Genomic DNA, 27,439 nt, shown 5'->3' with positions numbered 1-27,439 from the left:
AGATGATCTCTGTATGTGTGGTTCCCACCGTGTAGCATGGAGGAGGAGTGATGGTGTGGGTTGTGTTTGCTGGTGACACTGTCAGGGATTTATTAGAATTCAAGGCACACTTCACCAGCATTGCTACCACAGCATTCTGCAGCGCTACGCCATCCCATCTGTGTTGCGCTTAGTGGGACTATCATTTGTTTTCAACAGCACATTGACCCAACACACCTCCAAGCTGGTAAGGGCTATTTGACCAGGAAGGAGAGTGATGGAGTGCTGCATCAGATGACCTGGCCTCCACAATCACACAACCTCAACCAATTGACATGATTTTGGATGAGTTGGACCGCAGAGTGAAGGAAAAGCAGCCAAGTGCTCAGCATATGTAGGAACACCTTCAAGATGTTGGAAAAGCATTCCAGGTGAATCTGGTTGAGAGAATGCCAAGAGTGTGCAAGCTGTCTTCAAGGCAAAGGGTGGCTACTTTGAAGAATCTCAAATATAAATTATATTTTGATTTGTTTAACACTTTTTTGGTTACTACATGATTCCATATGTGTTATTTCATAGTTTTAATGTCTTCACTATTATTCTACAATGTAGAAAATAGTAAAAAATAAAGAAAAACGCTTGAATGAGTTGACTGGTACTGTATATTTTTCACATCAGATAGGCATGCACGGACACACAAACACTATGTAATTGTGTTCCCTCTTCCTTTTATTCATTCTACTTCTTCCTCTCACCCTATTTCCATGAACAGTGAAATGGGAGCTATGTACCAGGAGCTGGGAACATATACACACCTTGTGCAGAAAATATTCATTTTATTATCCATGATAGTGTTGCTACACAAACAGATAAGACGGAGAATTCAACACTTCTAAGCTTACTAAATAATACACTTTTGTAGAAAGCKGCAAAATAACAGCGTAAATATATTTCCTCCGAAGGCCTTGACAGTCCTGTAAGCTCGCAAACTATACACTGTAACAACGAAGGAGAGGGAGGAGAGAACATTACAAATTAAAATATTATTCCAAACAGAGATTTTGAATGCCACTGACTGATAGACTGGCATAATGACAGAAACAACGGTTTTAATAGCTAGCAAACACGGCGAGAATAATAGAGCAGAACACAAGAGGAGAGGACAATGACAAGTCTCAAAATAGATGTATAATTTCAGAGTTAAATTAAAAATGGCATTTTGAGAGAACATGACTAAGAAGGTATTTATCTTTCTTCAACATTTCGAAACAAAAGCTAGTTTCAAAAGTCAATTTCAACATCAACCTTTTTAGYGTGGAAAAATACCCCATTAAAACCTAATGTCCAGCTTTACAAAGGTCTGTGCAATTTTTAGTCCTGTTATTTCCCGAGGTGAACAAAGAACAAAAGCTAAGCTAGAAACATTAAATGTTTTCAATACCATTTATGTTTCATTCCTTATTCCTTATTAGTGAACCTGTCCACAGAGCGCAAGTGATTATCTTCAACAAATCTCCTTCGAAATTGTATTTCTAATGACAACCCATTGACAGTCAATCACTTGAACTGTACAAGAATGGACTAAAACCACTACAKAAGTCAAATCAAATCAAACTTTTTATTTGTCACATGCGCCGAATACAAGTGTAGACTTTACCATGAAATGCTTACTTACAAGCCCTTAACCAACAGTGCAGTTCAAGAAGAAGAAAATATTTACCAAGTAGGCTAAAATAAAAAGTAATAATAAAAAAGTAACACAATAAGAATAAGAATAACGAGGCTATATACAGCGGGCACCGGTACCGAGTCAGTGTGCAGGGGTACAGGCTAGTTGAGGTAATCTGGACATGTAGGTGGCGGCGAAGTGACTATGCATAGGTAACAAACAACAGTGAGTAGCAGCAGTGTACAAGGGGGGGTCAATGTAAATTGTCCGGTGGCGACTTTTTTATTAATTGTTCAGCAGTCTAATGGGTTGGGGGTAGAAGCTGTTGAGGAGCCTTTTGGTCCCAGACTTGGCGCTCCGGTACCACTTGCCGTGCGGTAGAAGAGAAAACAGTTTATAACTTGGGTGACTGGAGTCTCTGACAAATTTATAGGCTTTCCTCTGACACCGCCTATTATATACGTCCTGGATGGCAGGAAGCTTGGCCCCAGTGATGTACTGGGCCGTTCGCACTACCGTCTGTAGCGCCTTACGGTCAGATGCCAAGCAGTTGCCAAACCAGGCGGTGATGCAACCGGTCAGGATGCTCTCGATGGTGCAGCTGTAGAACCTTTTGAGGATCTGGGGGCCCATGCCAAATCTTTTTAGTCTCCTGAGGGGGAAAAGGTTTTGTTGTGCCCTCTTCACGACTGTCTTGGTATGTTTGDACCACGATAGTTTGTTGGTGATGTGGACACCAAGGAACTTGAAACTCTCAACCCACTCCACTACAGCCCCGTCGATGTTAATGGGGGTCTGTTCGGCCCGCCTTTTCCTKTAGTCCACGATCAGCTCCTTTGTCTTGCTCACATTGAGGGAGAGGTTGTTGTCCTGGCACCACACCGCCAGTTCTCTGACCTCCTCCTTATAGGCTGTCTCATCGTTGTCGGTGATCAGGCCTACCACTGTTGTGTCGTCAGCAAACCTAATGATGGCGTTGGAGTCGTGTTTGCCACTCAGTCATTGCTAAAACAAGGAAATGCTCATTTTACAACAATTGTTCAAAGTGTGGTTTAATGTGTTTATTAAAGCTTTTGCTCAATTGAACTATTTCTAACAATCAGTAATTACCTGCTAGAATCATATTACAAAACGGTTTTCTGTTGTCCACACTTGCTTCAAGATGTCCACCATTGTTCCTGTACCCAAGAAAGCAAAGGTTACTGATCTAAATGTCACCATGAAGTGCTCTTTTTTGTTAAAAAAAAGTTTTATTGAACAATACAAAACATACACATAAAAATGACAACATGCTGACATACAAACATCAACAGCCTCACCCCTGCCTCATGAAGTGCTTTGCGAGGCTAGTTAAGGACCATATCACCTCCACCTTACCCGACACCCACTACAATTTGCATACTGCCACAACAGATCCAYGGAAGACGAAATCGCCATTGCACTTCATACTTTCCTATCCAACCTTGACAAGAGGAATACCTATGTGAGAATGTTGTTCATCAACTACAGCTCAGCATTCAACACCATAGTGCCCTCCAAGCTCATCACTAAGCTCAGGACCCTGGGTCTGAACCCCTCTCTGTGCAACTAGACTTCCTGATGGGCYAACTCCAGGTGGTGAAGGTACTCCCCGTTCACACATGACTGCATGGCAATGCACGTCTCCAACTTTATCATCAAGTTTGCTGACGACACAGTGGTAGGCCTGATTACCAACAATGACGAGACAGCCTACAAGGAGGAGRTGAGAGCCCTGGCAAAGTGGTGCCAGGAAAATAACCTCTCCCTCAATGTCAAGAAAACGAAGGAGCTGTTTGTGGACTACAGGAGACAGCCGAGAGAGTACGCCCCCATCCATGGGGCCACAGTGGAGAGGGTCAAAAGCTTCAAGTTCCTCAGAGTGCAAAGTTCCTCCTGAGAAACCTGAAATGGTCCCGCTACACTGATACCGTGGTGAAGGGGCAACAGCATCTCTTCAACCACAGGAGGCTGAAGAAATTTGGCTTGGACTTCAAGACCATCTCAAACTTCTACAGATGCACCATTGAGCACCATTCTGTCGGGCTGTATCACCGCCTGGTACAGCAACTGCACCTCCCGCAACCGGAGGGCTCTCCAGAGGGTGGTGCGGTCTTKCCCAGCGCATCACCTGGGGCACAATGCCTACCCTCCAGGACACCTTCAGCACCGGGTATCACAGGAAGGCCAAGAAGATCATCAAGGACCTCAGCCACCCGAGCAACGGCCTGTTCACCCTGCTACCATCTAGCAGGCGGAGACAGTACAGGTACATCAAAGCTGGCCCCGAGAGTCTGAAAAGCAGCTTCTATCTCTAGGCCATCAGACTGTTAAACAGTCATCACAAGCCGGCCTAGATTCAATCAGATCAAGCATTAACTGGCGATAGCAGACACCCGCATARTGGATGTTTTGGCGGTGYTGGAGGTGGAACTGCACTGGGTAAAATAGGTGAGCAGCTGCTYGTCATGAAGCCACACCCACCCCACTCGCATTAGAAGTTCAGAACAAGAATATAAGCTATATAGAAATAATTACGCTCTATCATCCTAATCGAGGTGTTAATTAAATCTCATCTTCCAGTGTTCAAACTTGTAAACAAGGMTGCATGGGATTACTGTTAATGCGATTCCGTGCAGCCAAGAGCAATGTCCACTTTAGGTGTTGTTTCTACATTATTTCAATGAAATTACATTGAACCAATGTGGAAGACGTTGAATTGACATTTGTGCCTAGTGGTATACTGTATTCTTGACATAGCTCATCCTATACAACTACTGTTGTACATACCCTTTTACTACTGACACCGTATATTGTAGATATTGTCTATACACACCCTGTATTAATATTCCGGACTCYGATATTGCTCGTTTCTTAATTTCTTGTTGATTTTTATTTTGTTTTGTCACGGCACCTGCTTTAACATCCGCTAATCTCTGTACTAATAAACTTTRATTTGATTTTAAATGTTTATTTAAAATGTTGGAGGGGGGAGGATTAAATGATGGAGAAACCATTTGTCCTTCTGTCTTTTTGTATATATTGTGCTGCTTTACCAACTGGGGTGGTTACCCACCATAATGAAACAAACAATAATGAACCAACAATTGCTGCAATCTCTAAATCGTGCATTATTTAACAGCAAATCATACCAAAGCATCTTTGCAGTATTTTCAAGAATGACTCACAATACAGGTATTTACAAAAGTAAGTACAGTTACGTTCACGGCGTTCTAACAACGTGACAGAAATATTTGATTATTCAACCATGACTAAGGGTAGATTATAATCCAAAATGTCTTGCAGTGACAGCCAATAATATTTAAATGTCTGGCTCAAATAAACATGACTTCTCTGTACTCATGAAACTAGTAGGTCTAATAATTTGACCTCAGCTGGTGTTTGGCTATTCTGAGACATGTGCAGTCAAATCTTGGCAGTTGTTTATAATTTCTATCAAATCATTTTTTTATTGCACTTATTCTAGAAACACATTTGAACATCAACATAGGTCATTTTCATTGATAATATCTACTTCCTTACATTTATATTTTAGTCATTTAGCAGACACTCTTATCCAGAGCGATTTATAATTAGTACTTCTTAGCCAAACAAAATAAAACATAACTGCTTAATCACTTGTTTCTTAAAAGCAAAGGAAATACATGCAAGCTTTGCACTGTTTACAAAACACTAGTCACTATGAGTCACAGAGTTCACACTTTTRGCAAACTTCTGAYGTTGGACAAGACACAGGGCAAGAAATATGTCCACAATAATGACAGGGTAGTGTCATGGTTGCAGAGAGTTCCAATTCAATCCAGTCAATTCAGGAAATGGATTGACATTCCAATAATTAATTAAAAGTTTCCCAATATTTCGACTTTGGTGAATACTGAACTTCAACTCACTTCCTGAATTGACTGAGTTGAAATAGGCCTCAACCTAAGATGAGTGTACAGGTGTGAGGGTCGGAGGCAGGGGGGCCTAGTCCTTTCTAGGGGGCTTTGACCGGGTAGAGTTGTATTCTAGGTGGTTTTGACCAGGTCGTAGACGTGGACGTGGAAGTCATCGTCGTATTTGATGTAGTAGACAGAGGGTTTGGCTGGAACCTGGTAGATAACCAGCCCCGTCCTTTTCACGCCCTTATCCGTGACGTACTCCACCTGCTTACCCACAAGGCTCTCTGTCTCCTCGCCTGGCTTCCTGTCTGCAGGCAGTAGGTGTTTATTCTCTGGGAAACAAGAAAATAATAAGATGAGGAAGAAAGAACAGAGAGAATGAAAAAAGAGAATTTGCATATGCTGTCATCTGCCCTTTTACTTCACATACCATAACAAATACTTCTTCCTCATTCAAGTAGCCTGCTCAGAAGCTAAGCTATTTATTTGCCTTTATTTAACCATGTAAGTAATTGAGAACACACTCTCTTTTACAATAACAACCTGAACAGGGAATGAGCATAGGGTATGTATGTACGTGTGTTCCAGTTCTCATGCTCAATTCAAAACTCAAGTCTATTTCACCCAGTAGCCTCACAAGATTTACATCACCTCCTATTTTTTTCATATGCTTTCAGTCACCTGCCTTCCATGTAGCTTCACAACAATTACTTCACCACAGGTGGTCATAGTACTCTCGACGTCACACTCTTCCTATGTCCCTATTCCGACCTCAGTGCTGTACGCAGTAAACTCCAGTACTATGCTTTCTTAAGAAGATAAGATACTGTAGAGCTATACCAATATGAGTGTACCCTTGAAAATCAAAAGGACCACCACCCCCATTACTATGTTAAATGAGGTTTCCCTTTGGTCAGCACTAACATTGCATAATTCCTGAGATTATCATAATAGGCTATTTGAGAGGGAATGAGAATTATCTCTGGCAGTGTCTGAGAATGTTTAATCTTTCATTTGTATAGTCCAGATTTATCAGTGGATCAATTATCTCTCTCCATTTCTGTCTCTCTGTATTGCCCTTCCCTCTTTTTACAGGATTAGGAAATGAGCTGATTCCAACCAAAGAAAAGAAAACAAACACCCCAAAACAAATAAAAGCTCTTACCTGCTTCAGGGAGGATGCGGAGGTCTCCGTCCTTATAGTCGTCCCAGAGCTGGTACATGTAGAGCACAGGGTCCTTCTCATAGGTGATGTAGTACCAGTTGGTCATGACGGGGGCGCGAGAGAGCACCATGCCCCGCCACTCATTCTTCTCACCGTCCTCCTTCTCAAACAGGTGCTCCACAGCCTTCCCCACCAGCTCTGGCGCATCATGGGGGACCTTGATCTTGTTGTTTACTATAGGGGTAAACCACAGGGTTTATAGTGTTGAAAATAACTCAAATAGCAACATGGTTAAGCAGACTGAATGCTGCGCTCACTTTTGGTTTAAAATGAAACCGAWTGTGAGCTTTCGCAAGACCAGGCAGGTTCCACCAGGCAACTAAAATAGTTCCCCAAGTTGGGAAAGGTAGAGGGAATAGCATTGCTTTTTTGTGTACTTTGGGGGGTGACTAGAGGGGGAAACATTAAGACAAGAGGGGGAAACACAAATACTCAATTTCAAAACCACTCCTAAGCACTTGTGTAAATCTGAATGGCATGGATAGCTGTATAGGTCCAATCCTACACAATCCTTCCACATTGACACATATACAGTAGAAGCGAGGTGCTCGGGTTCATAATGGGATTGAGTACAATTATATTGCACAGAGTTGTGGTTTGCTGTACGGAAGAAGAATACAATTATCAATGAGGGGAAATTACACATGATAAGGCAATGGTAGGTCATTAACTTRGGGATAAGGAGAGTAAAGGGAGATATGGGTATACAGGCTTTTCTATACAATTATGCTAATCATTAAGGCCTTGATAAGATTMATCTGTTATGTACATGCTGGCCTGGAGCAAAGACCTGCACACACAGTAGCTCTTGTATTTTGTAGATAGACTGACTGGACTTCCAATTGGTGAACAGCGTTTAGCAAACTGAGACAAAACTTTGAAATCAAAAATGTAAATAGGTTGTTTTAAACTTCCTAAAGTTACATTAATTACTCAGCAGGCTATCTTAACCATATGAGAGAAGTCTGCTACGCTACCGTTAAGGCAGAAAATAACCCGGATGGAGATTCGCTTCGACAAAAACGAGACTGACGGTATAATGAAATAATTGAAGATGCTCAATGCGAAAATTATCACAATGCAAACGACTCTTAAAAAGCAAATAAACAGCAAGGTCGACAGCCTTCGTGACAACATGGAGAAGCTGGTCATAGAAAATCAAAATCTCATAAACTGATTTGGAGCAGAGGGCCAAAAAAATCTGTGAAGATATTGACCTGGATATAGCGCTCCTGAGTTCAAAAATGGGCAGTATCGAGGACAGAAATGTAACACAACAAGAACCCAGCTAAACAGTTCAACCCAGACGTATCTATAATAGTAACCTTACAAGGACACGGCAGAGGGGAGCTGTCACCGAGGGTGCCAGAGTTGGTGGCCACCGAAAGATTGAGAGCAAGAGGCCGGGGACCAGGAGTCGTGAAGGTCGCATTAAAGATAAAGTGGATAGCCTCTGGCTAAAGCATCATCGGTCCACACAGATGGAATCATCGAACTCAACTTCAAAACAGAGATTTCTACATTTCGSGGAATGGGAGGATGATGAAGCAGTTCTTCTGACAGACGCCGGGACTCACAGATCATGTCCAGGAAGGATGAGAACCGTCTGCCCAGTCCGTTAAATGCTTAACAATTGTATTTCATTCACTGGAACGTTAATGGATGGACGACCTCAAATTCTACACTTAGAACAYTACTACTGCAGGCCCTACACCCTGACTATTTATCTGAATGAAAGTCATTTGTCTGGCGGCTCCACTATTGACTTCGATGGTTATTCTTGGTTTGGACACAACCAAAACTTTCATATAAGACCAAGCTTCAGGTGGCTTTTTTTTTAGGAACAAATTGAACAATATAGAGTGAACATTGTGGACAAGTCAATGGGTGGAATAATTGGTGTAAGATTTGAACACTGTGTGTCTAGTTAAATAAAAAAACATTATTTTGCCTTGTTATTTACTATCGGAGGGTTCTACAAGGGGAACTCTCCAGTTGTTGGCGCAGGTGTATTCTCTGGACACTGAAAGTGTTCACACCCCTTGACTTTTTCCAAAGTTTCTTGTGTTTACAGCCTGCATTTAAAATGGATTCAATTGGGATTTTGTGCCACGAGCCTACACACAATACCCTCTTCATWTTTTCAAGCATGGTGGTGGCTGCATCATGTTATGGATGTGTTTGTCATTGGCAAGGACTAGGGAGTTTTTCTTAGGATAAAAAAATAAAACAGAATAGAGCTAAGCACAGGCAAAATCTTAGAGGAAAACCTGGTTCAGTCTGCTTTCCAACAGACACTGGGAGATCAATTCACCTTTCAGCAGGACAATAACCTAAAACACAAGGCCAAATATATACTGGAGGTGCTTACTACGACGACATTGAATGGTCATTAGTGGCCGAGTTACAGTTTTGACTTAAACCAGCTTGAAAATCTATGGCAAGACTTGTTGGTCATTGCTGTCTGGCAATGACCAACAACCAACTTGACTGATCTTGAATAATAAAAAATAATTAAGAAAGGGCAAATATTGTACAATCCAGGTGTGCAAAGCTCTTAGATACTTACCCAGAAAGACTCAACTGTAATCACTGTATTGACTCAGGGGTGTAAATTAGATATTTCATTTTCAGTACATTTGCAAAATGTTTTAAAACATGTTTTCATGTTGTCATTGGGAAGTAGATGGGTGAGAAAAATATATATTTAATACATTTTAAATTCAGCCTGTAACACAAAATGTGGAATAAGTCGAGGGGTATGAATACTTTCTGAAGGTACTGTATATATATATATATATTCGGTGACCTGAACAGTCGTATCTCTGATCTGAAAGACTGTATAATTAACATTGATGTTATTGCACCTAAATTTGCTTTAGACACAGGTTTAAATAGGCATGAGTTCTCAAAAGGATTCCAAATGCTGCATTCTGGATGGTAGATTATCACCACAAAATTATAATTTTGTCAACAAAGTGAAAAGCAGTCGTCGACTATATTATAACACCTCATGACTGTCTGAATTCATGTGTGGAGTTGAATGTGATTACCTCAACTGAGCTTGTGGAAAGTAAAGGTCCTGAGTGTATTGGCCTGATTGGAGATCGTAGTAGACTGCCTGATCCTTCATTGTKGTTTCTGAAATTCATGGTGGGAAACTATACTGGGGAGGAAGGTGATGTAGGCTTATCGAAGTCAAGTGCAAATCAGACCAAAAGAAGGCCTAGAAACCTAGCTGACCATTTTCTTTCATCTGACATGTGCTGTACTGTTCTTATGGACCTGATTGATAACCTGGAAGCTTGCCAGAAARCACCGTATAATATTGATCAGTGGTATGGCCGGATCTGTGATGTACTACATGATGCAACGGAAAAGTGTTTACCTGTTAAAATCAGTATCATCCAAGCCTAAGAGACCTCGGCAAATTGGTAAACCGCTATTGGAATAAAGAGTTAAGTCATTTAGGGTTTGACCAATCAATGAGAAGAGGTTTAAGGGAAGAGTTTAAACAGTGTCAACATATCTTTGACAAACAAGCTAAGTTCTAGAAGAGGAGTAYCAGAAGGGGCCAAGCACTGCATCTTRAACAACTGCAAAGTAACAACCYTCAGCAATTTTGGAATGAAATCAATAAACTGGGTCCGAAAAGAGTTATGAAAATTCCAATGGAAATCATACTGGAATAATTATCAACTTGAACACAAGAAGAATTGTGTATTAGACAACTGGGAGAAGGATTTTGTTAACCTATTTTCAGGCAATAATATACCATCTGTGCTTGATGATTAATTATAAATTATACATGTAACTTAAAGAATGGGTTGGAAATTGAGATGAATAGGGCTGGATACGCCTCAAACGTGCTCCTGAATTGACTTTGGAGGAAGTTAGGAAGGCTGTTGAGAAAGCAGAATAAGAAAAGCAATAGGAATAGCAGAGTTGCCAAATGAAGTCCCGAAGTCTACTAGGTTACTGCAGACTCTATTTTGTCTTTTACTATTGTACCCGGATGATATTGTCCTCATTGCAGAAAGCGAGTTTGATTTGCAATGTACGCAGAACAGTCAATCTCTGGTGTACCAAAATGGAGATGAATGATTAACCAAGATAAAACCCAGATGGTGCACTTAAAAAAAAAAATTGTACTGTAAGAAGTTTTCATATTCTCTTTTGAAGCAATGCCCCTAAAATACACTAGCTCATATAAATACATTGGTTTCCTTTTGATGAATGTATGACCTTTAAAAGAGGGTATAAAGTACGTACTAGATTCTGCAGATAGCATGTTGGGGTCTGTCGTAAGTACACTGAAAGTCTGTAAAGACCTGGGCTATTGTACATATTCACAGCTCTTTAGTTCATGTGTGTCCTATACTGAACTATGCTGCTGGAATCAGGAGTTTTATAGAATTCAAAACAGCTGACTCTATTCAGAATAGAGCCATACAATGTTTTCTGGGAGTGCATAAGTTTGCTCCAAGCCTTGCTATTCAAGGAGACATGGGTTGGAAGCTCTGTGAAATAAGACAGAGGGGTGAAATTATTAGGTTATGGAACCGCCTTATCAATATTCACAGTGGACAGAATAACAAAAATGGATTTCAACTGGGATAAAACACACAACTACCCTTGGACAAAGGAACTCAATGCCATATTTAAGGAAGCTGATCTACAACACTTATTTAGAAACAGGTTAGGATGCAGTATGATCAAACACAAGTTAACCCTTAGAGCTACAATGAAAAATGGTCAACTGACATATGTCTAAACCAAAACTCTGAACTTACAACCAGATCAAAAACAGCTATGATCTATGACCTTATGTCACCGCTCACCTAACCAAAAATCTAAATGTCCTTGTGTGCCCAGTTGAGAACCAGGATACTGCCTCTGGCAATATGAAGTACGTAGGTTCAATGCCATTGATGAAGAAGAGCGACTATGTACTATCTGGGATTTAGGAGGTTGAGAATGAAGTGCACATTTTATTTTATTGTACTTTATATGATGATTTGAGAGCTATACTGAAACAGGAACTATTCTGGATTAAAAAAAAGATTTTTAAGAAAATGGCAATTTACGAGAATTTTTTTTCCCTGGTTGTAAATTGTATCTCCAAAGCTTGGAAGATGCAACACGATAAGCTGTATACTTGAAAGGTTTTCATCAGATACTTTTTTCCTAAATAGCCATTTTCTACATTAAAGTATTTTGCCAGATCAGGACCTAACATAAGGACAACTCAGAGTATGCTGTTCTGTTCTTCTGAAATCAATCAATCAATCAATTTTATTTTATATAGCCCTTCGTACATCAGCTAATATCTCGAAGTGCTGTACAGACACCCATTTAGACTACATTTTCTTCATACCATGTTACTTTAGACCATTCTAAAATAAATCATGGATTTATTGTGAAGGTGTAGGCTATATTACAGGGATTTATGAGACTTTTTATAATATAGATGTTTCAAAGTTCTGCATCAGTGGCTTGTAGACTACGTCTGGAAGCCAGGAGAGGCTAAATGTGTTTATGTTCATTAACGGTCAATTACCGTGAGACCGGCAGTTATTTGCTTGACAATCACCGGCTGACTAAATCTCGTGACCGCCATAGCCCTACTCATGATCAACCTGGTTAAATAAAAGCGTCAACATACTCAAATAGCAGGCCAACCCACCGACTTTCTCTGTTAAAATCTGGAGGTTGAACACTCGCTCATCCTTGAACAGCTCGATGCCATAGACGCAGTCGAATCCGTCGTATTTGACCATGTAGAGGGAGGTGTTGACGGTGAGGCGCTCCAGCACTGTGCCTTTCCACTTGGTCAGGTTGCCCTTCTCCCTCCAATTGTGCTCAATCCGCAGGCCCAGCAGGTTGTTAGCGTCTGGGGTCGACGACAGAGACGAACCTGAACTCTCACTCAGCTCACCGCTGCTACGTTTTCTGAGGGGAAGGGAGAGAAGAATATAGGCTCTTCATCTATGTCTGTAATGTCTTTTTCGTTATGTGTCGGACCCCAGTAAGACTAGCTGTCGCCATTGGTGTCGGCTAATGGGGATCCTAATAAATAAAAAAAATAGAATCTGTAGCTAGAGGACTTCTGCTCTCTCCAGGAGTAGCTAAGTATCAGTTTTTGTCTTAATCAGTTGTTGCCCTGTCTTTTRTTGGCTAGTGCCATTACTTTTTTTTCATACTAGCACTTTGCTGATAACTATATTGAGGTAAAACTTACTATGATTGTGATATGTGGTTGTCTCACTTAGCTATCTTTACACTAACTGTAAGTCACTATGGATAAGAGCGTCTGCTAAATGCTAAATGACAAATGTAAAATAAGTTCAACCCACTGGGCACATACGTCAATTCACAGTCTATTCCACGTTGGTTGAACGTAATTTTGTTGAAATGACGTGGAAACAACGTTAATTCAACCATCGTATGCCCAATGGGCAAGTTCGGGTTCAAGCAAACCAGGAAACACACAAAACAGTACTAGAATATCAGTGAAATAACCAACAGGTGATTCAACCTACCTGCCCCTTTTCTTGGACATGTTTCCATAAATTCACACAATCCTGTGGGTAGAGGGCAAAGAGTGTATTTTACAACACAAAAACRTTTAATAATCTCAATCTTGAGAAAGTAACTTGATACAATGGTATTGTGTGCTGGATTATGAGTTTATATTTTACTAGGTTACATGGATAACACATGGACAGTGTCTTGAGGAGCAGAAAGACCTATATTCAAGTTACAAAGGAAGAAGGCACACATATTTACCTGGGATTCTGGACACTCATAACAATGTTGCCTAAATTACAGTGTTATCATATCGCATAATTATGGTTACGTAAATTATGCTATCCCCTACAACCAACAAATCCACACCCACCAATGTAGTCTACAAGTATTCCTACAGGATTGGTTATTTTACCCATGTAGCCTAGTAGTTTCCCGCGAGTAGACCACAGGCTTTGTTACATTGTAGCCATACCGGATGTCAACAAACAACAATGTCGCCCTCCCTCTCGCTGCATAACCTCTTTCAACTTCTGCCAGTGCAATTCCCTATACAATCATGTCGCGTCTCTAGTGTCATTTCGCTGCGACCAAGTTTCGTAAAATTGTAGCAATTWGATTTTTCTGGACTAGACAAGATATATTCCTGGCGACAGACATAGTCAAGTTGAAGCCATCCTGTAAGCAGAGGTGTAGCCTTTCACATTCGTAATTTTTGTTCAGATATTGACAATTGTTTTTCAAAGGCGCGCGTGCCTATTTTGCGACATCAACGYCGATGTAACAATGAACGTCATGTAATCATGTATAGGCTACAGTGAGGTTGTTTTGTGACATAAAACTGACCTCTGGTCTACAGTAAAACGACCAATGCGGTATTCACATTTGCATTACAATAGCGCACGCAACAGGCGAAATTGACGCACTGGAGGGCTTGAATTACAGTAGGCCTATAATCTAGTGTAGTAAAACGATTATTAAAGTAGAATGAATATTTAGACAGAGTTACCTGGGCACTATTTTCATATCTACTTCCCTCTGCTGAGCAGAATCCACCTCATGAAAGCTACAAGGAAATAGTCTTACTACGGAAACTACAACTACCAAGATAGGTCTATGCCTAAACGAACTGTTCATTAAATCAGTGTACTTCTCAAAGGACGCTGGGAGTTGGTGTCCATTACGTCACTCACCACAAAGCCATGGAAAGTGATTGGGTGCTGTATCTCACAAAGGAGCGGACATGTTTTAATTTAGCATAAATCTACAGTGTGGCTTTGGCAAGCCTTTAAAGATTCCGTGTGTATCTATTTTGCCTATCTGTTAGTAAACTTTGCGGCCAATAGGCTACGTAGTTTGAACTAACCTACATTTCCCACCATGCAATAAATTTTGTGGATTGTCTTTCCCAATATTCGTTATCTCTCTCTCTGCCTCTCGCAATCCGTACTGTACATAAACAACTAGAGCTACAGAGCAGACTGTGATCAGAAAAGACAGCTACCTGACACAGGACCATCTGTAAATCATTTGGCAAGCCTTTAAAGATTCCGTGTGTATCTATTTTGCCTATCTGTTAGTAAACTTTGCGGCCAATAGCTACGTAGTTTGAACTAACCTACATTTCCCACCATGCATAAATTTTGTGGATTGTCTTTCCCAATATTCGTTATCTCTCTCTGCCTCTTCGCAATCCGTACTGTACATAAACAACTAGAGCTACAAGCGAGACTGGTGATCAGAAAAGACAGCTACCTGACACAGGACCTTGTAAATCAATGGATGTGATCCTCATGTCCAAAAGGAGGCTCCTAAAATATAAATGTACGTATACAATTCTCATACTTGAGTAAAAGTAAAGATACCTTAATAGAAAATGACTCAAGTAAACGTGAACGTACCCAGTATAATACTACTTGAGTAAAAGTCTAAAAGATACTTAAATATAGTTAAGTATCAAAAGTAAATGTAATTGCTAAAATATCCACCAGAACCCCCAGATCAGTGGAAATAGGGATGACCAAGGGTGTTCTCTTGATAAGGTGTGAATAAGACAATTATCCTGTCCTGCTAAGCATTCAAAATGTAACGAGTACTTTTGGGTGTCGGAAAATGTAGCAGTAAAAAGTACATTATTTTCTTAAGGAATGTAGTGGTGTAAAAGTTGTCAAAAATATAAATAGTCAAGTAAAGTACAGATACCCCAGAAAACACTTAAGTACTTTACACCACTGTTGGCTGGCAGCATTATTTATTGTGTTTTATTTAACTCAGAACTTTGTCTCCCATCTCAGTATTTTAGAACAGATAATATGCATACAGTGTTACTATTCATTTTATAATTGAGCTTATTAATTAAAACCATGCTAAATGTAGGCTACGTACAATTTTCCCTCTGTCAGGTATCTCTCAAAATGTCAAGGAGGCTAAACAAGTAAATAAATGTTACATTACAGTAACAAAGATTATGTAATAGGGATCATAATTTCCACATCTCTCCGTTTTCCTTGGTCTCCTCCAGTGGCAAATCATGGCAGGAGAGAGTCTAATCATGTGGAGGGTGGAGGATCATAAACCACGTCCAGTCCAAGTCCTGTGACGGATCTAACAAATCCTGCCGTGTCAAATAAATGACATAAGAAAAATACTCTGTACTGTTAGCTGCTAAGGAGCCGGATAAACCATTACATCTGATCAAATTTGGCCTACTCAACAAACTCCTCGAAGATACTGTTAAGTTTGTTTTTACCACTAGATGTCAGACACAGTCTATGTCACAGCAGACCATTCATAATGATCAAATCAAATCAAAGTTTATTTGTCAAGTGTGCCGAATACCTTACAGTGAAATGCTTACTTACAGGCTCTAAACCAATAGTGAAAAAATGTATTAGGTGAACAACGGGTAAGTAAAGAAATAAAACACAGTAAAAGACAGGCTATATACATTAGCGAGGCTATAAAAGTAGCGAGGCTACATACAGACACCGGTTAATCAGGCTGATTGAGGTAGAATGCGGGAGCACTGGTTGGTCGGCCCAATTGAGGTAGTATGTACATGAATGTATAGTTAAAGTGACTGGGTTGAACAGACTTTCATGGATTAACTGTACAAAGCAAATGATTGAGTGTTTCAGAGGGCTTCTCTGACAACCTATCCTCTATTAGAGCTCTGAGTACATTTCTTAGTTCCGCAGTGGCATGTGTGTGCGTCAGACTTCTTAATCAACCTCACCTTTAGTGTTGCAACTCTTCAGTCAGAAATCACCGGACCATTGATTTAAAGTTGACAAAAATCATTTGTCTCACTTAGCGACACACAAGCCTTTGAATAGACTTTGTGAATCATTTCTTTAACCACTCCCCTAGGGCATTTTATCAACCATCTTCTGTCCTAGATGAGGAACTTCGGAAGAGTTAACTTCAACTAGCTAACTTGAAGATAGCTAGTTGTTTTTTAATTGTTTAAATTTAACCAGGTAAGCTAGTTGAGAACAAGTTCTCATTTACAACTGCGACCTGGCCAAGATAAAGCAAGGCAGTGTGACAAATGTTGAAAAATGTAAAACTATTATTCGGCCATTAATTTCGGTGCGGTCTCGCTTTAGCGCACGCTGTATGTCGTAGTAATGTTAATTTTAAAAATCTAAACAAGCGGTTGCATTAAGAACTAATGTATCTTTCATTTGCTGTCCATCTGTATTTTTTAGTCAAGTTTATGAAAGTTATTGATTAGATTAGGTGCCTCTCCCAAGATTTCTCCCGACATTTTGTTGGCAGCTTGGCTACTAATCTCATTGTATAACCACGATTTGTGCCGCTAAATATGCACATTTTCGAACAAACAATATATGTATTGTGTAATATGATGTTATAGGACTGTCATCTGAAGAAGTTTGAGAAGGTTAGTGAAAAAATTAATATATTTTGCTGGTTTATTCGTTATCGCTACTGTTGGCTTGAATCAATGCTGTTGTGTGGTTGGCTATTGTAGTAAGCTAATATAATGCTAAATTGTGTTTTCGCTGTAAAACACTTAAAGAATCTGAAATATTGGCTGGATTCACAAGATCTTTGTCTTTCATTTGCTGTACGCTGTGTATTTTTCATAAATGTTTTATGATGAGTATTTAGGTAATTCACGTTGCTCTCTGTAGTTATTCTAGTTGCTTTGGTGAGAGTTGTGATGGTGGCTGCAATGTAAAACTATGATTATTACCTGAAATATGCACATTTTTTCGAACAAAACATATGCTATATAATAAATAGTTATCAGACTGTCATCTGATGAAGTTGTTTCTTGGTTAGTGACTATTTATATCTTTATTTGGTCGAATTTGTGATAGCTACCTATGCAGGAAAAAAATGGTGGGAAAAAAAAGTTGTGTCTATTGCTATGGTGGTTAGCTAATAGAAATACATATTGTGTCTTCCCTGTAAAACATTTTAAAAAATCAGAAATGATGGCTGGATTCACAAGATGTGTATCTTTCATTTGGTGTCTTGGACTTGTGATTTCATGAACATTTATTATAATGATATCCCTGTGGCTTTAGGCTAGGCTATGCTAGTCAGCTTTTTTGATGGGGGGATCCCGGATCCGGGTTTGTGACTCGTTAGAGGTTTTAACCTCCACATCACCCGAGGAACAGAGGAGGAGTAGGATGAGGGTACGGCTAAAGGCTATCAAAACTGGTTGTCTAGTGCATTGGGGACAGAGAGTAAAAGGAGCAGATATCTGGGTGTGGTAGAATAGATTCAGGGCATAATATACAGACAGGGGTATGGTGGGGTGCGGGTACAGTGGAGGTAAGCCCAGGCACCCGTATGATGATAAGAGAGGTTGCATCTCTGGACGGGATAGTTATGCTGGGTGAGGTCACTGCATGTGTGGGAGGTGGGACAAAGGAGGTATCTGAGGCATGTTGAGTGGGACTAGGGGCTCCGCAGTAAACTAAAACAATGATAACTATCCTAAACAACAGTGTACAAGGCATATTGACATTTGAGAGAGACATAAAGTGAGTCAWAAAGCAATCACAGGTGTTGATTGGGAGAGCTAGCTAAGACAACAATGGGTAAGACAACAACAGCCAATCAGCTAAGACAACAACAACAGGTAAAATGGCGATGAATGGGCAGAGAGGGTCGGTTAACTACAGACAGGGCCTGAGTTCGAGGCTGGGGCCGACAGATAAACAAAAAAATTAACTAAATGGAGTACTGTGATTAATGAACAGTCCAGCAGGCATCAGCTATGTAGCCAAGTGATCATAGGGTCCAGTGAACAGCAATAGATGAAACAGGGAAGTCGCGGGGTTGTCGTTACTATGCTAGCAAGCGGGAGACACGGCATTTAAAGTTAGCAGGCCGGGGTAAGTAGAAGCTTCTGCTTCGACGTTGAGGGCACAGCGGGTGGAGTTACGTCGGCGGACCAGTCGTGGTGGTACGGCGGGGCGCCGTGTCGACATAGGGTCCGGGCCAGATGGCGAAAGAGGTATTATAGTTGTAGTAATTTCGTCTTGCTAGCCGGGAGATGTGCCTGGCTTGCGGCTAACTGGTGCTTGCTTCTGGGCAGGGGCGTTAGCCACTATAGCCCTCGGTAGCAGCTAGCTAGCAGCGAAGATCCGATGCAAAGGTCCAGAGCTTACGGCAAGGATCCGGTGGAGTAGTGGATTCTAGCCGTGTTGGAGGTAGAGTCCGGGAGGCATCAGCTGAGTAGCCGAGTGATCACAGAGTAGGCCGGGAGGTGGGCCTGGCTCAGGGCTAGCTTCGGGGCTGGGTCACTCGGTGGCAGCTAGCTAGCTGGGATGATCAGGAGTAATGGTCCAGGGTTTACGGCAGGAATTCGGCGTTGTAGTGGAGAAAACAGTCCGATACTGGCAGGCTGGCAAGTATTATCCAGGCTAAAAAAAAYGKCTGGTGTCTGTGCAGAAGGTAAAGGCCGCTAGCAGTGGCTAACAATGACTAAATAGCTAGTAACTAATTAGCTGTTTAGCTCCTGATGGCTAGCTTCTGCCGGAGGTTCTGGCTAGGTCTAAAAAATAGCGGATCCGTGTCACATTGGGTGAGACGGGTTACTGGAAGGTATATTTAATTTAAAAATGGAAAAGAGATTGAAAATAACTTGAAATATATACAAAAAAAGACGAAAAATACAAAAAGTAAACGAGAGGACGACAAACCACGTCTGCACTGCTACGCCATCTTGTTGTACCCTAGCATACTAGAGCTTGCAGACACTTAAACTGTGTGGTATTAATGAGTACAAGGAAGCACTGATTTGTTGATGTGTAAATACAACAGTTTAAAGTGGCCTCTTCTTTTTGTTCCCTTCATCTGTACTGGTCTGAGAACACAGGCTAGGGGAATGCAACGTACATTGATATATTTGCGAGGAATGTGGTTTGGCTTGTCAGTGCACACACACACAAGAAGACCAGGTGAGGAAAATGCACTTTCGACTATTGAGATGCACCCAGATGTGTCATTCTGCTGTCAGTCTTATCCCATCTCTCTCCCATAATCCAGCGTAATATATACCCTGTGCCCTGTCACAATACTTTTGCAATGCATCCTTCTTTCTTTCCTCCCTTTCTTGAGGTAATCCCTGTTCTAACATGAATGATCTAAGCTCCCTCGCACAAAGCTCTCGCTTTCACCTCCCTTTCGTGTTGRATAAGTGATTACTCCAAAGGAGGGGAAGAAGGAAAGATTCATTTGAACAGTATTTGAAAAGGGCCATGGACTGCTCTCTCTCTCTCTGTGTGGTGTGGATGCCAGTGTGCCTCAGCCTTGGCTAACTCAGCAAGACTGGATCTGGCCAGAGAAGTCTGTGGGTTTGGATAAAGCTGAGATGGTATACAATCCTMCCCCTCAGCCATTCATCATCATGGACACAGGACACTGAACAACAGAGGTGATTGTTGTTGTATGAGGATCATCCTGGCCTGACGAGAGGAACTAAAAGCCTGGTACACAAGGATATAGGATTTTGGTAAAACATTTTACTTGAGCCCTTTGTCATAAGGCCTACATGCTTATAATGATGGCGTCATGAATAGTCATGCGTTATKACAACATATGTCATCTTATGTCAACTGTCATGAGTCATGACAGCTTAGGAAATATGTCATGACATTATAATGGAACTGCCATGTACGCCTCATGAAAGAGTAGGCCTAAAGTGCATTTTCTGATGTCAGAWACTGAAACTCTGTCTATCAACCAAACACCTAACACAATGAGTAAAGTGCTACCACAATGTCTTCAGTTCTATACAGTGCAGATGTTTAGTCAGTGTGTGTGGGGGTGAGTCATAAAGTTATTATGTTAAACTGACAGAATGTGTCCTCTGTGACTGTGTACATAGCATTCCTGCTGCCCAAGGTTGCCTGTCCACGTTCCTGGCAGAACGAGAGCAGAGCAGAAAGCATTAGTCCATTACGCTGCTATGTTGTTTCACCAAATAGCTGAACGTTTTTAGAGATGAGAGAGTTTAATAGTCACATGTACACCTTTGCATATGTAATTACAGGGGTACAGTGAAGTTCTTGAGCTCCAACAATACAGGCMCCATTTAAATAAAAGAAGACCGGGGGAGCAGCAGAGAGTACATGGGGTGTAGGTAGCTGACAAGTGGTGGCTATTCAGCATGATAAATGTCCATTGAGGTGGGGACAGGGTAAAAATGTCCATTGAGGTGGCGGGGGATGGAGCTATTGGCCAGTCTTRCAGTTTTTACCATGATGCTCCTATACTGAGTGATGGAAACKGGTGAACAAGCAATGGGTCGGGTGTCTGGKRTCCCTGATTATCTTCTTGGCCTTCCTGCAACACCTGGTGCGTTCGGCTGAGCGTACAACCCTCTGTAGSGCCTTGTAGTTCACGGCGGTGGAGTTGCCGTACCAGCCTGTGATGCAGCCCGACAGTATGCTCTCGATGGTGCTCATGTAGAACACTGTGATGGCCCTCGGAGACAGGCCACATTTTTTCAGCATCCTGAGGTTGAAGAGTCGCTGTCATGCCTTCTTCACCACAGTGTCCGTGTGGTTTGACCATTTCAGCCCCTCAGAGATGTGTACGCATTGACCGTCTCCACGGTTGATGAGGATGGGGGCGTGCCCAGCCTGGTTCCTCCTGAAGTCCACAATCAGCTCCTTTGTTTTTCTGGCATTTAAGGGAGAGGTTGTTTACCCGGCACCACACCGTCAGAGTGCCTACCTCCTCCCTGTAGACCGTCACATAATTTGTTGTAAACCAGGTCTACTACTGTGGTGTTGTCAGCGAACTTGATGATGGAGTTGGAACTGTGTGAGGCCACACAGTCGTGGGTATACAGGGAGTACAGGAGGGGACTGAGGACGCACCCTTGTGGGCCCCCGTGTTGAGAATCAGTGCCGAGGAGGTAATGTTGTCTACCTTCACCACCTGAGGGTGGCCCGTCAGGAAGTCCAAGACCCAGTTGCATAGGGAGTTCAGTCCCAGGGCTGTGAGCTTTGTGGTGTGCTTAGAGGGCACTATGGCATTGAAGTTGTCATGACTAATGGGATAACTGATTCATATTTGTAAGAGTGAAGCAGAATGATGACGGTGCTATTCTGACTTTTTCCTGCTTTTCATTTTCCACACAAAGTCAGTGCTTTGCAAAATATTTTCTTGGGAGGGAAATGAGAGTTCAATAAAATATGACYTTATTATATTTTACAGTTAATTTGGTCCATTACATAAGAGTAAGGATGAATCTTATAACTGAAAATAGTACTGAAAATAGTACTCATAATATTCACTCTTAATCCAATGGTAATCCAAAGGGGGATCTAGGACCCAGTGGCAGGTCATGGCTGGATCACTCACGTCACTAACCTACAAAGTTTGGGAACCACTGCTTACAAACACGTAGCTTAGCCCAATCCTAAAAAGTCTGGAGAGAAATTAGCCTTGGAGCCTTGTCTCCATCACACCACACACACACACACGCACACACACACACACACACACACATACCAGTGGAGGCTCTTCAGTGGAAGAAGGGGAGGACCATCCTACTCATGGAATTTCACACAAAAGTGAAAACGTTTATAGTCTTTCTAGATAAAACTACACTAAATATATTCACGTCACCAAATAACGGATTAAAACACACTTTTTTTGCAATGAAGTTCTACAGTAGCCTCAGCAGCACCCTCTAGGGTAGCACCACTGTGTAGCTGGAGAACAGCTATTTTCATTCATCCTCTGGGTACATTGACTTTAATACAAAACCTAGGAGGCTCATGGTTCTTACCCCCTTCCATAGACTTACACAGTAGTTATGATGACTTCTGGAGGACATCCTCCAACCTATCAGAGCTCTTGTAGTATGAACTGAAACTTTGTCCATCCAATCAAAGGATCAGAGAATGAATCTAGTACTGAAAGCATAAGCTACAGCGAGCTAACACTGCAGTGCATAAAGTGTAGTGAGTAGTTGACTCAAAGAGACAGAAAGACATTTGTTGAGCTGCCTATATTTTTTCTTTTTAATTTAACTTTCGTTGACTTAGCTAATGCAGCTCATTTAGCCTACTCAACAACCTGACAAACAATAGCATTCTCAAACAGAGAATGCTATATATGTTAGCTAGTTGGCTAAGGCTAACCAACACTGCAAATCTTCCAAGTCAAGGTAAGCTTTCAGTTTTATRAAAGTATTGCCACCGGGGCCTGCCGGTGTAACTGCTAAACTATTTGCTGTACACTGTACTGCGTGATTGTACACATGGATTGGATTGTGGGTTTACTAATGCATTAGTTCTAGTTTCTTGAGTATAACGTTAATATGGTGACAACAATGTAGGCTGTGTAGCGGTTATGGTATGAAGGTTTGTCTTGAAGAGGTTTTTGTGCCTGGTCACAGACAGCTGTTATGTTTTTCTCTGAAGTCCACATTCAAAGGGAAAAGGTGAGAGGAGGAGTGTAGCTTTTTTTTATACAAAAAGCAAAGTGATGATGCTGTGTGTGGCTGCTATGAAAACGAACTATGTTTGCCTGTGATCAGGGGTGTATTCATTCCAGCGATTCTGTTACAAAATGTTATCAGAAGCGAACGGAATGAAGCAGGGAGGGACGTACCTGAATTTGTCCAATATAAAATGTAGTTTTAACGGTTTGGACTAATGATTACACCCCAGATCAGCTAGATGCAGGCAAGAGTGTGCAAGGCAGTATTGAATGTGTCACTGTCTGTCACCTTGATTACTTCAATTTGTCTCTCGACCTGTGCACCTACGTTATAAACTTTCCTTTGTAGTCTAGGTTGTAGCAACCTCATGATGGGTATAGGGCATATTTGAGTATCATGTAGTAGACTAAACATATTGATGTTGCATTGATCTGGTTGAATGGAAGATGAATGACAATCATCCAATATGCTGTAATGGAAATAAGGCCCCCCAAAAATGTGTCCTCATTAATCTTAATCGGCACCGACCACCACTGACACACACGCGCACACACACACACACACACACACCAATAAATGTTTTTCTAAGTAAATAACGTGTGTCTTTTGCAGCCGTGATAATGGAGGATAGGAACAGACTGCAGCTCGACCTCAACTCTCCTCCTCCTCCCTTCCCAGCACTTAGCTCTTCATAAGCCTCATAAAAACACCTCTGTGACAAGCAGTCTCAGACCTCCCTGAATGAGACATGAGTCCCCCTAAATGGGGGGAGGGGGCATCTCTAAATAGCCAGCTAACTATCTGCTGCTGTCTCTGCTTCTAAGAGGTTCCTCCAGCAGTGTTATTCAAGGAGGGATCCCGTGGAGGCGTTCTTCCCAGGGGCATGCTGCGAATCTCGGCTCCAAAAATAGAGTACTCCCTCCATCTCACATCTCCAGATATCTGTCCAGGCAGATTGCTCAAGATTGACTTCGAAATTGGACATCTGTGCATGTCCTGAGGATGACAAGAAATACCTTAAAAAAACTGAAACTGAACTAAAGCCCAGGAGCTGAGGGGGTATCGTGGCTCGATCACAAATGAAAAAATAATTGATTGAGCGTCACATCATATTTCCATTTGTAGATCATCAAGTGTGTGTGTTTGTCTAAGATATTACCCCACGTTTATGTTATGCTGATAACAGGTGTGCCAAAGAAAAATGCAGAACATCTAGCAGAGAATACTGCTCTGTTTTAGCTGATAATGGCAGCATGTCCATATGGAGGAAAACCCTGACTGTAAGACTGTCATAGATGACTTGACGTTCTACAATGACTAATGCAGAATCACGAGCCCATATCTCTATGGACTTGTGTGGTTCTCACCATGGTTCACTGTTGATCCAAATAAAGCATTTGTGTGTGCGTGCCTTTGTACATGCTTGAGGTTTGTGGTATATAACATTCTACAATATAACATTACGCCATTTGAGAGTATAGGGCTAAAATCTGAATGTTTTCAATGGGCGTGAATCACATCTCACCTCCCTGTTCCCCTGCAAATTTAAAGGAGAGCATCTGGTGTATTCTTTTCTCAGGAGAGCTTTCTGTAAGAACCCCAAAACCATCTTGTGTTTGAGAGCACAATACATTTCAGCAGGGTCAGGAAGAGTTCAGTGCTCACTGTACTCGGGGATGGGTGTACACATGGGACCGACTTGGTTTGAACCTTGGTCTCCTGCACCCTAAGTGTTTTTATTGATTTATTTTACCTTTATTTATATAGGTAWATCAATTAAGAACAGATCCTGATTAGCAATTTGCAATGGTTATCTTTGTTAGCCCACTTGATCTTTGTTAGCTAAAGCACAAGTATTACCTCGGGAGCTAACACAAGTCTTAAGGTCTCAAACACACACAATGAAGCAAAATTAGCAATCATTCCAACTGACCTTCAGTCCACAAAACAGAAAGTTGACTTTAGAAAACGATCCCCGCAGAGAGTTCTGTACAAATATTACATTTTCTCCAGTAAATGAAACTGTTTAGCCCACGGACAACCTTGATTATACACTCAGTGGCCAGTTTATTAGGTACACCACTGTCACGGACCTCCCCTCGGTACTGTTGCTCATTCCGTGCACCAGTTCCGGAGGTCTACGTCACCGGCGTCTAGTCATCACTGAAATGTTTCATTATGCACACCTGGTTCCCATTTCCCCTGATTAGGAATTGTATAATTGTGCCCTTTGTTCACCATTGTCTTGTTTGGTTATTGTTCCCAAGTCCGTTTGTCAYGCCCTGACCTTAGAGATCCTTTTTTWTTCTCTAATTTGGTTAGGTCAGGGTGTGTCTAGGGTGGGTAGTTTAGTTTTTTTATTTCTATGTTAGCCTGGTATGGTTCCCAATCAGAGGCAGCTGTCTATCGTTGTCTCTGATTGAGGATCATATTTAGGCAGCCTTTTCCCACTGGGTTTTTGTGTGATCTTGTCAATGTCTAGTTGCCTGCGAGCACTACATTAGTTTCACGGTTTGTTTTTCTGTGAGTTTCATCCAATAAACATGTGGAACTCTATGCATGCTGCGCCTTGGTCCATTAATTCAACCAACGATCGTGACAATGTTGGTCTTGTGAGTACCTGTGCTTTGTTGTTTCGGCTTTTGTGCTGCGTGTAGTGTTTATTACGGGTCTCGTCCTGTGTAGTGTTTAGTACGGGTCTCGTCCCGTGTATTTATTTGAGGTTTAACCTCGCTCTTTTGTTTGGGTTACATTCTTGTGTTTTTGAATACGTGTTTGTTTTGGGCTTCGTCCCTGTGCCTTTTCACGGCATGTTGTGTTTTTGGGTGGAGTATTAAAACCCCCCTATTACGTACTCTTGCGCCTGCCTCCAATCATTTATACAACGTGAATACCACCCCTTTCACGTAAATGGTTCGCTCCTATKGCCGGCCTCCTGGGCTTTTCACGCACGACAGTGAGTACGGTTACATGCACACAATCATGCGATTTATTGTGGATGATCAAATTAATATAATAGCTCGATTAAAACATTTACGTGCTTTGCAAGAAGAAAGATTTCCCTAATAATCCTGTTCACATGGACACATCTGAACTCAGGCTACCTGAAGCCACACTTATAAATGCAGGAAATCGGCAATCAAAATAAACGTTCTAGCACAGCGATCATGTTATTTTTGGTAAGCATTTTTGATGCTGAGTTAGGACATATGAAGTTTGTATGTGAAAGCGACTTCTAAGACATATTATTCTGAACTCACTTCACTCGTCTAAAGAGGGAGGATCGTTCGGCTGGTGCTAGCACATGGAATACACCGCTTGAACGCCGGTTAAGGTTTCTACGTGCTGTATCCCATTTTCCTGGCAGACGTGCTGTGGGCTACAATCAGATCGTATTGTTAAAGTTAAACCATGACGACTGAAAATAGTCTCCGGACTATCAATCACCTTTTTCTGCGGTAGTGAATTGCATGATATCATATTCATAATATCTGCTGTGGTAGTCTACAACTACTAGTACTGAGTGTCCTGTTGGTAGTGGACCCAATAGGTCAGTGGCGACGTCCTGCAACTGCCCATCAGGTAGCGCTGTGGGTCTCAGCGGTTCTGGCACGTCTGATCGGGCTACAATCTGGCGACCGTGGCATGACTCGACGTGTCTCTCTGCAGCCTTGTCCATGCCCAGCCACCATACCTTACTCCTGAGGTGTTGTTTTATGCACACTATGCCCAAATGTCTCTTGTGAGCTAAGGCTATAGCGCTCGCGTGAAGTGCACGTGGCATAACAATGCGTGTTCCCCTTTGGACTAATTGTTCAATTACACACAGCTCATTTGCTATAGGTGCATATGCCTGGCATGTCTCATAACACCCGCTCTGAATAGCACTTCATCTGTAGCTGATGCTTCTTCCACTTCCCTTGTGGTCATTGCATTTGGCGTTCATGTTCACTGCCACAAATCTCACATACTCCTCTGCTCCATGTGTGCGTGGGTCTTTCACTGCAGTCTCTCCAATTAGACATGACAGAGGGTCGGCGATGTTGTTTTTCTCTGCTATGTGGAAAACACGGAAGTCATAGAGTTGGCGTATCAGCACCCACCGTTTGATGCGAGAGCATGGCTTTGAGCGAGGGCTGTAAAATAGCCTCCAACGCCTTATGATCAGTCTCTAG

At 41.7% G+C, this 27,439-nt stretch overlaps 1 protein-coding gene across 6 annotated transcripts; it reads right to left on the bottom strand.

Moving 5' to 3' along the window:
- Window positions 1-4,616: 4,616 nt before the first annotated feature.
- On the bottom strand, window positions 4,617-14,474 carry LOC111979341 (spindlin-1). Of its 6 annotated transcripts, none has more exons than XM_024009807.2 (5): window positions 14,331-14,474; window positions 13,336-13,377; window positions 12,480-12,745; window positions 6,734-6,967; window positions 4,617-5,900 (listed from the first exon to the last, which is right to left on the bottom strand). In XM_024009807.2, the coding sequence occupies exons 2-5, from the start codon at window positions 13,353-13,355 to the stop codon at window positions 5,695-5,697; spliced, it is 726 nt and encodes a 241-aa protein (XP_023865575.1). In that variant the 5' UTR covers window positions 13,356-13,377; window positions 14,331-14,474; the 3' UTR covers window positions 4,617-5,694. The 6 variants fall into 6 exon arrangements, with proteins under 6 accessions (XP_023865575.1, XP_023865571.1, XP_070304869.1 ...); XM_024009803.2 differs by having other exon boundaries at window positions 12,459-12,745; window positions 14,331-14,439; XM_070448768.1 differs by lacking the exon at window positions 14,331-14,474 and adding an exon at window positions 13,583-14,324.
- Window positions 14,475-27,439: the final 12,965 nt, after the last annotated feature.

The sequence above is a fragment of the Salvelinus sp. IW2-2015 genome, linkage group LG19 (assembly GCF_002910315.2).
Source record: "Salvelinus sp. IW2-2015 linkage group LG19, ASM291031v2, whole genome shotgun sequence".
In the NCBI taxonomy this organism is placed as follows: domain Eukaryota; kingdom Metazoa; phylum Chordata; class Actinopteri; order Salmoniformes; family Salmonidae; genus Salvelinus; species Salvelinus sp. IW2-2015.
The sequence above is the reverse complement of the archived record's forward strand: the minus strand, read 5'-3'. Positions and strand labels throughout refer to the sequence as shown.

Coding starts and splice junctions, on each gene's coding strand:
- LOC111979341 (XM_024009803.2), bottom strand. CDS start 13,355: ATGTCCAAGAAAAGGGGCAG. Junction 12,746..13,335: donor ATGTCCAAGAAAAGGGGCAG/GTAGGTTGAATC, acceptor CCTTCCCCTCAG/AAAACGTAGCAGCGGTGAGC. Junction 5,901..6,733: donor CCGCATCCTCCCTGAAGCAG/GTAAGAGCTTTT, acceptor CTTGTTTCCCAG/AGAATAAACACCTACTGCCT.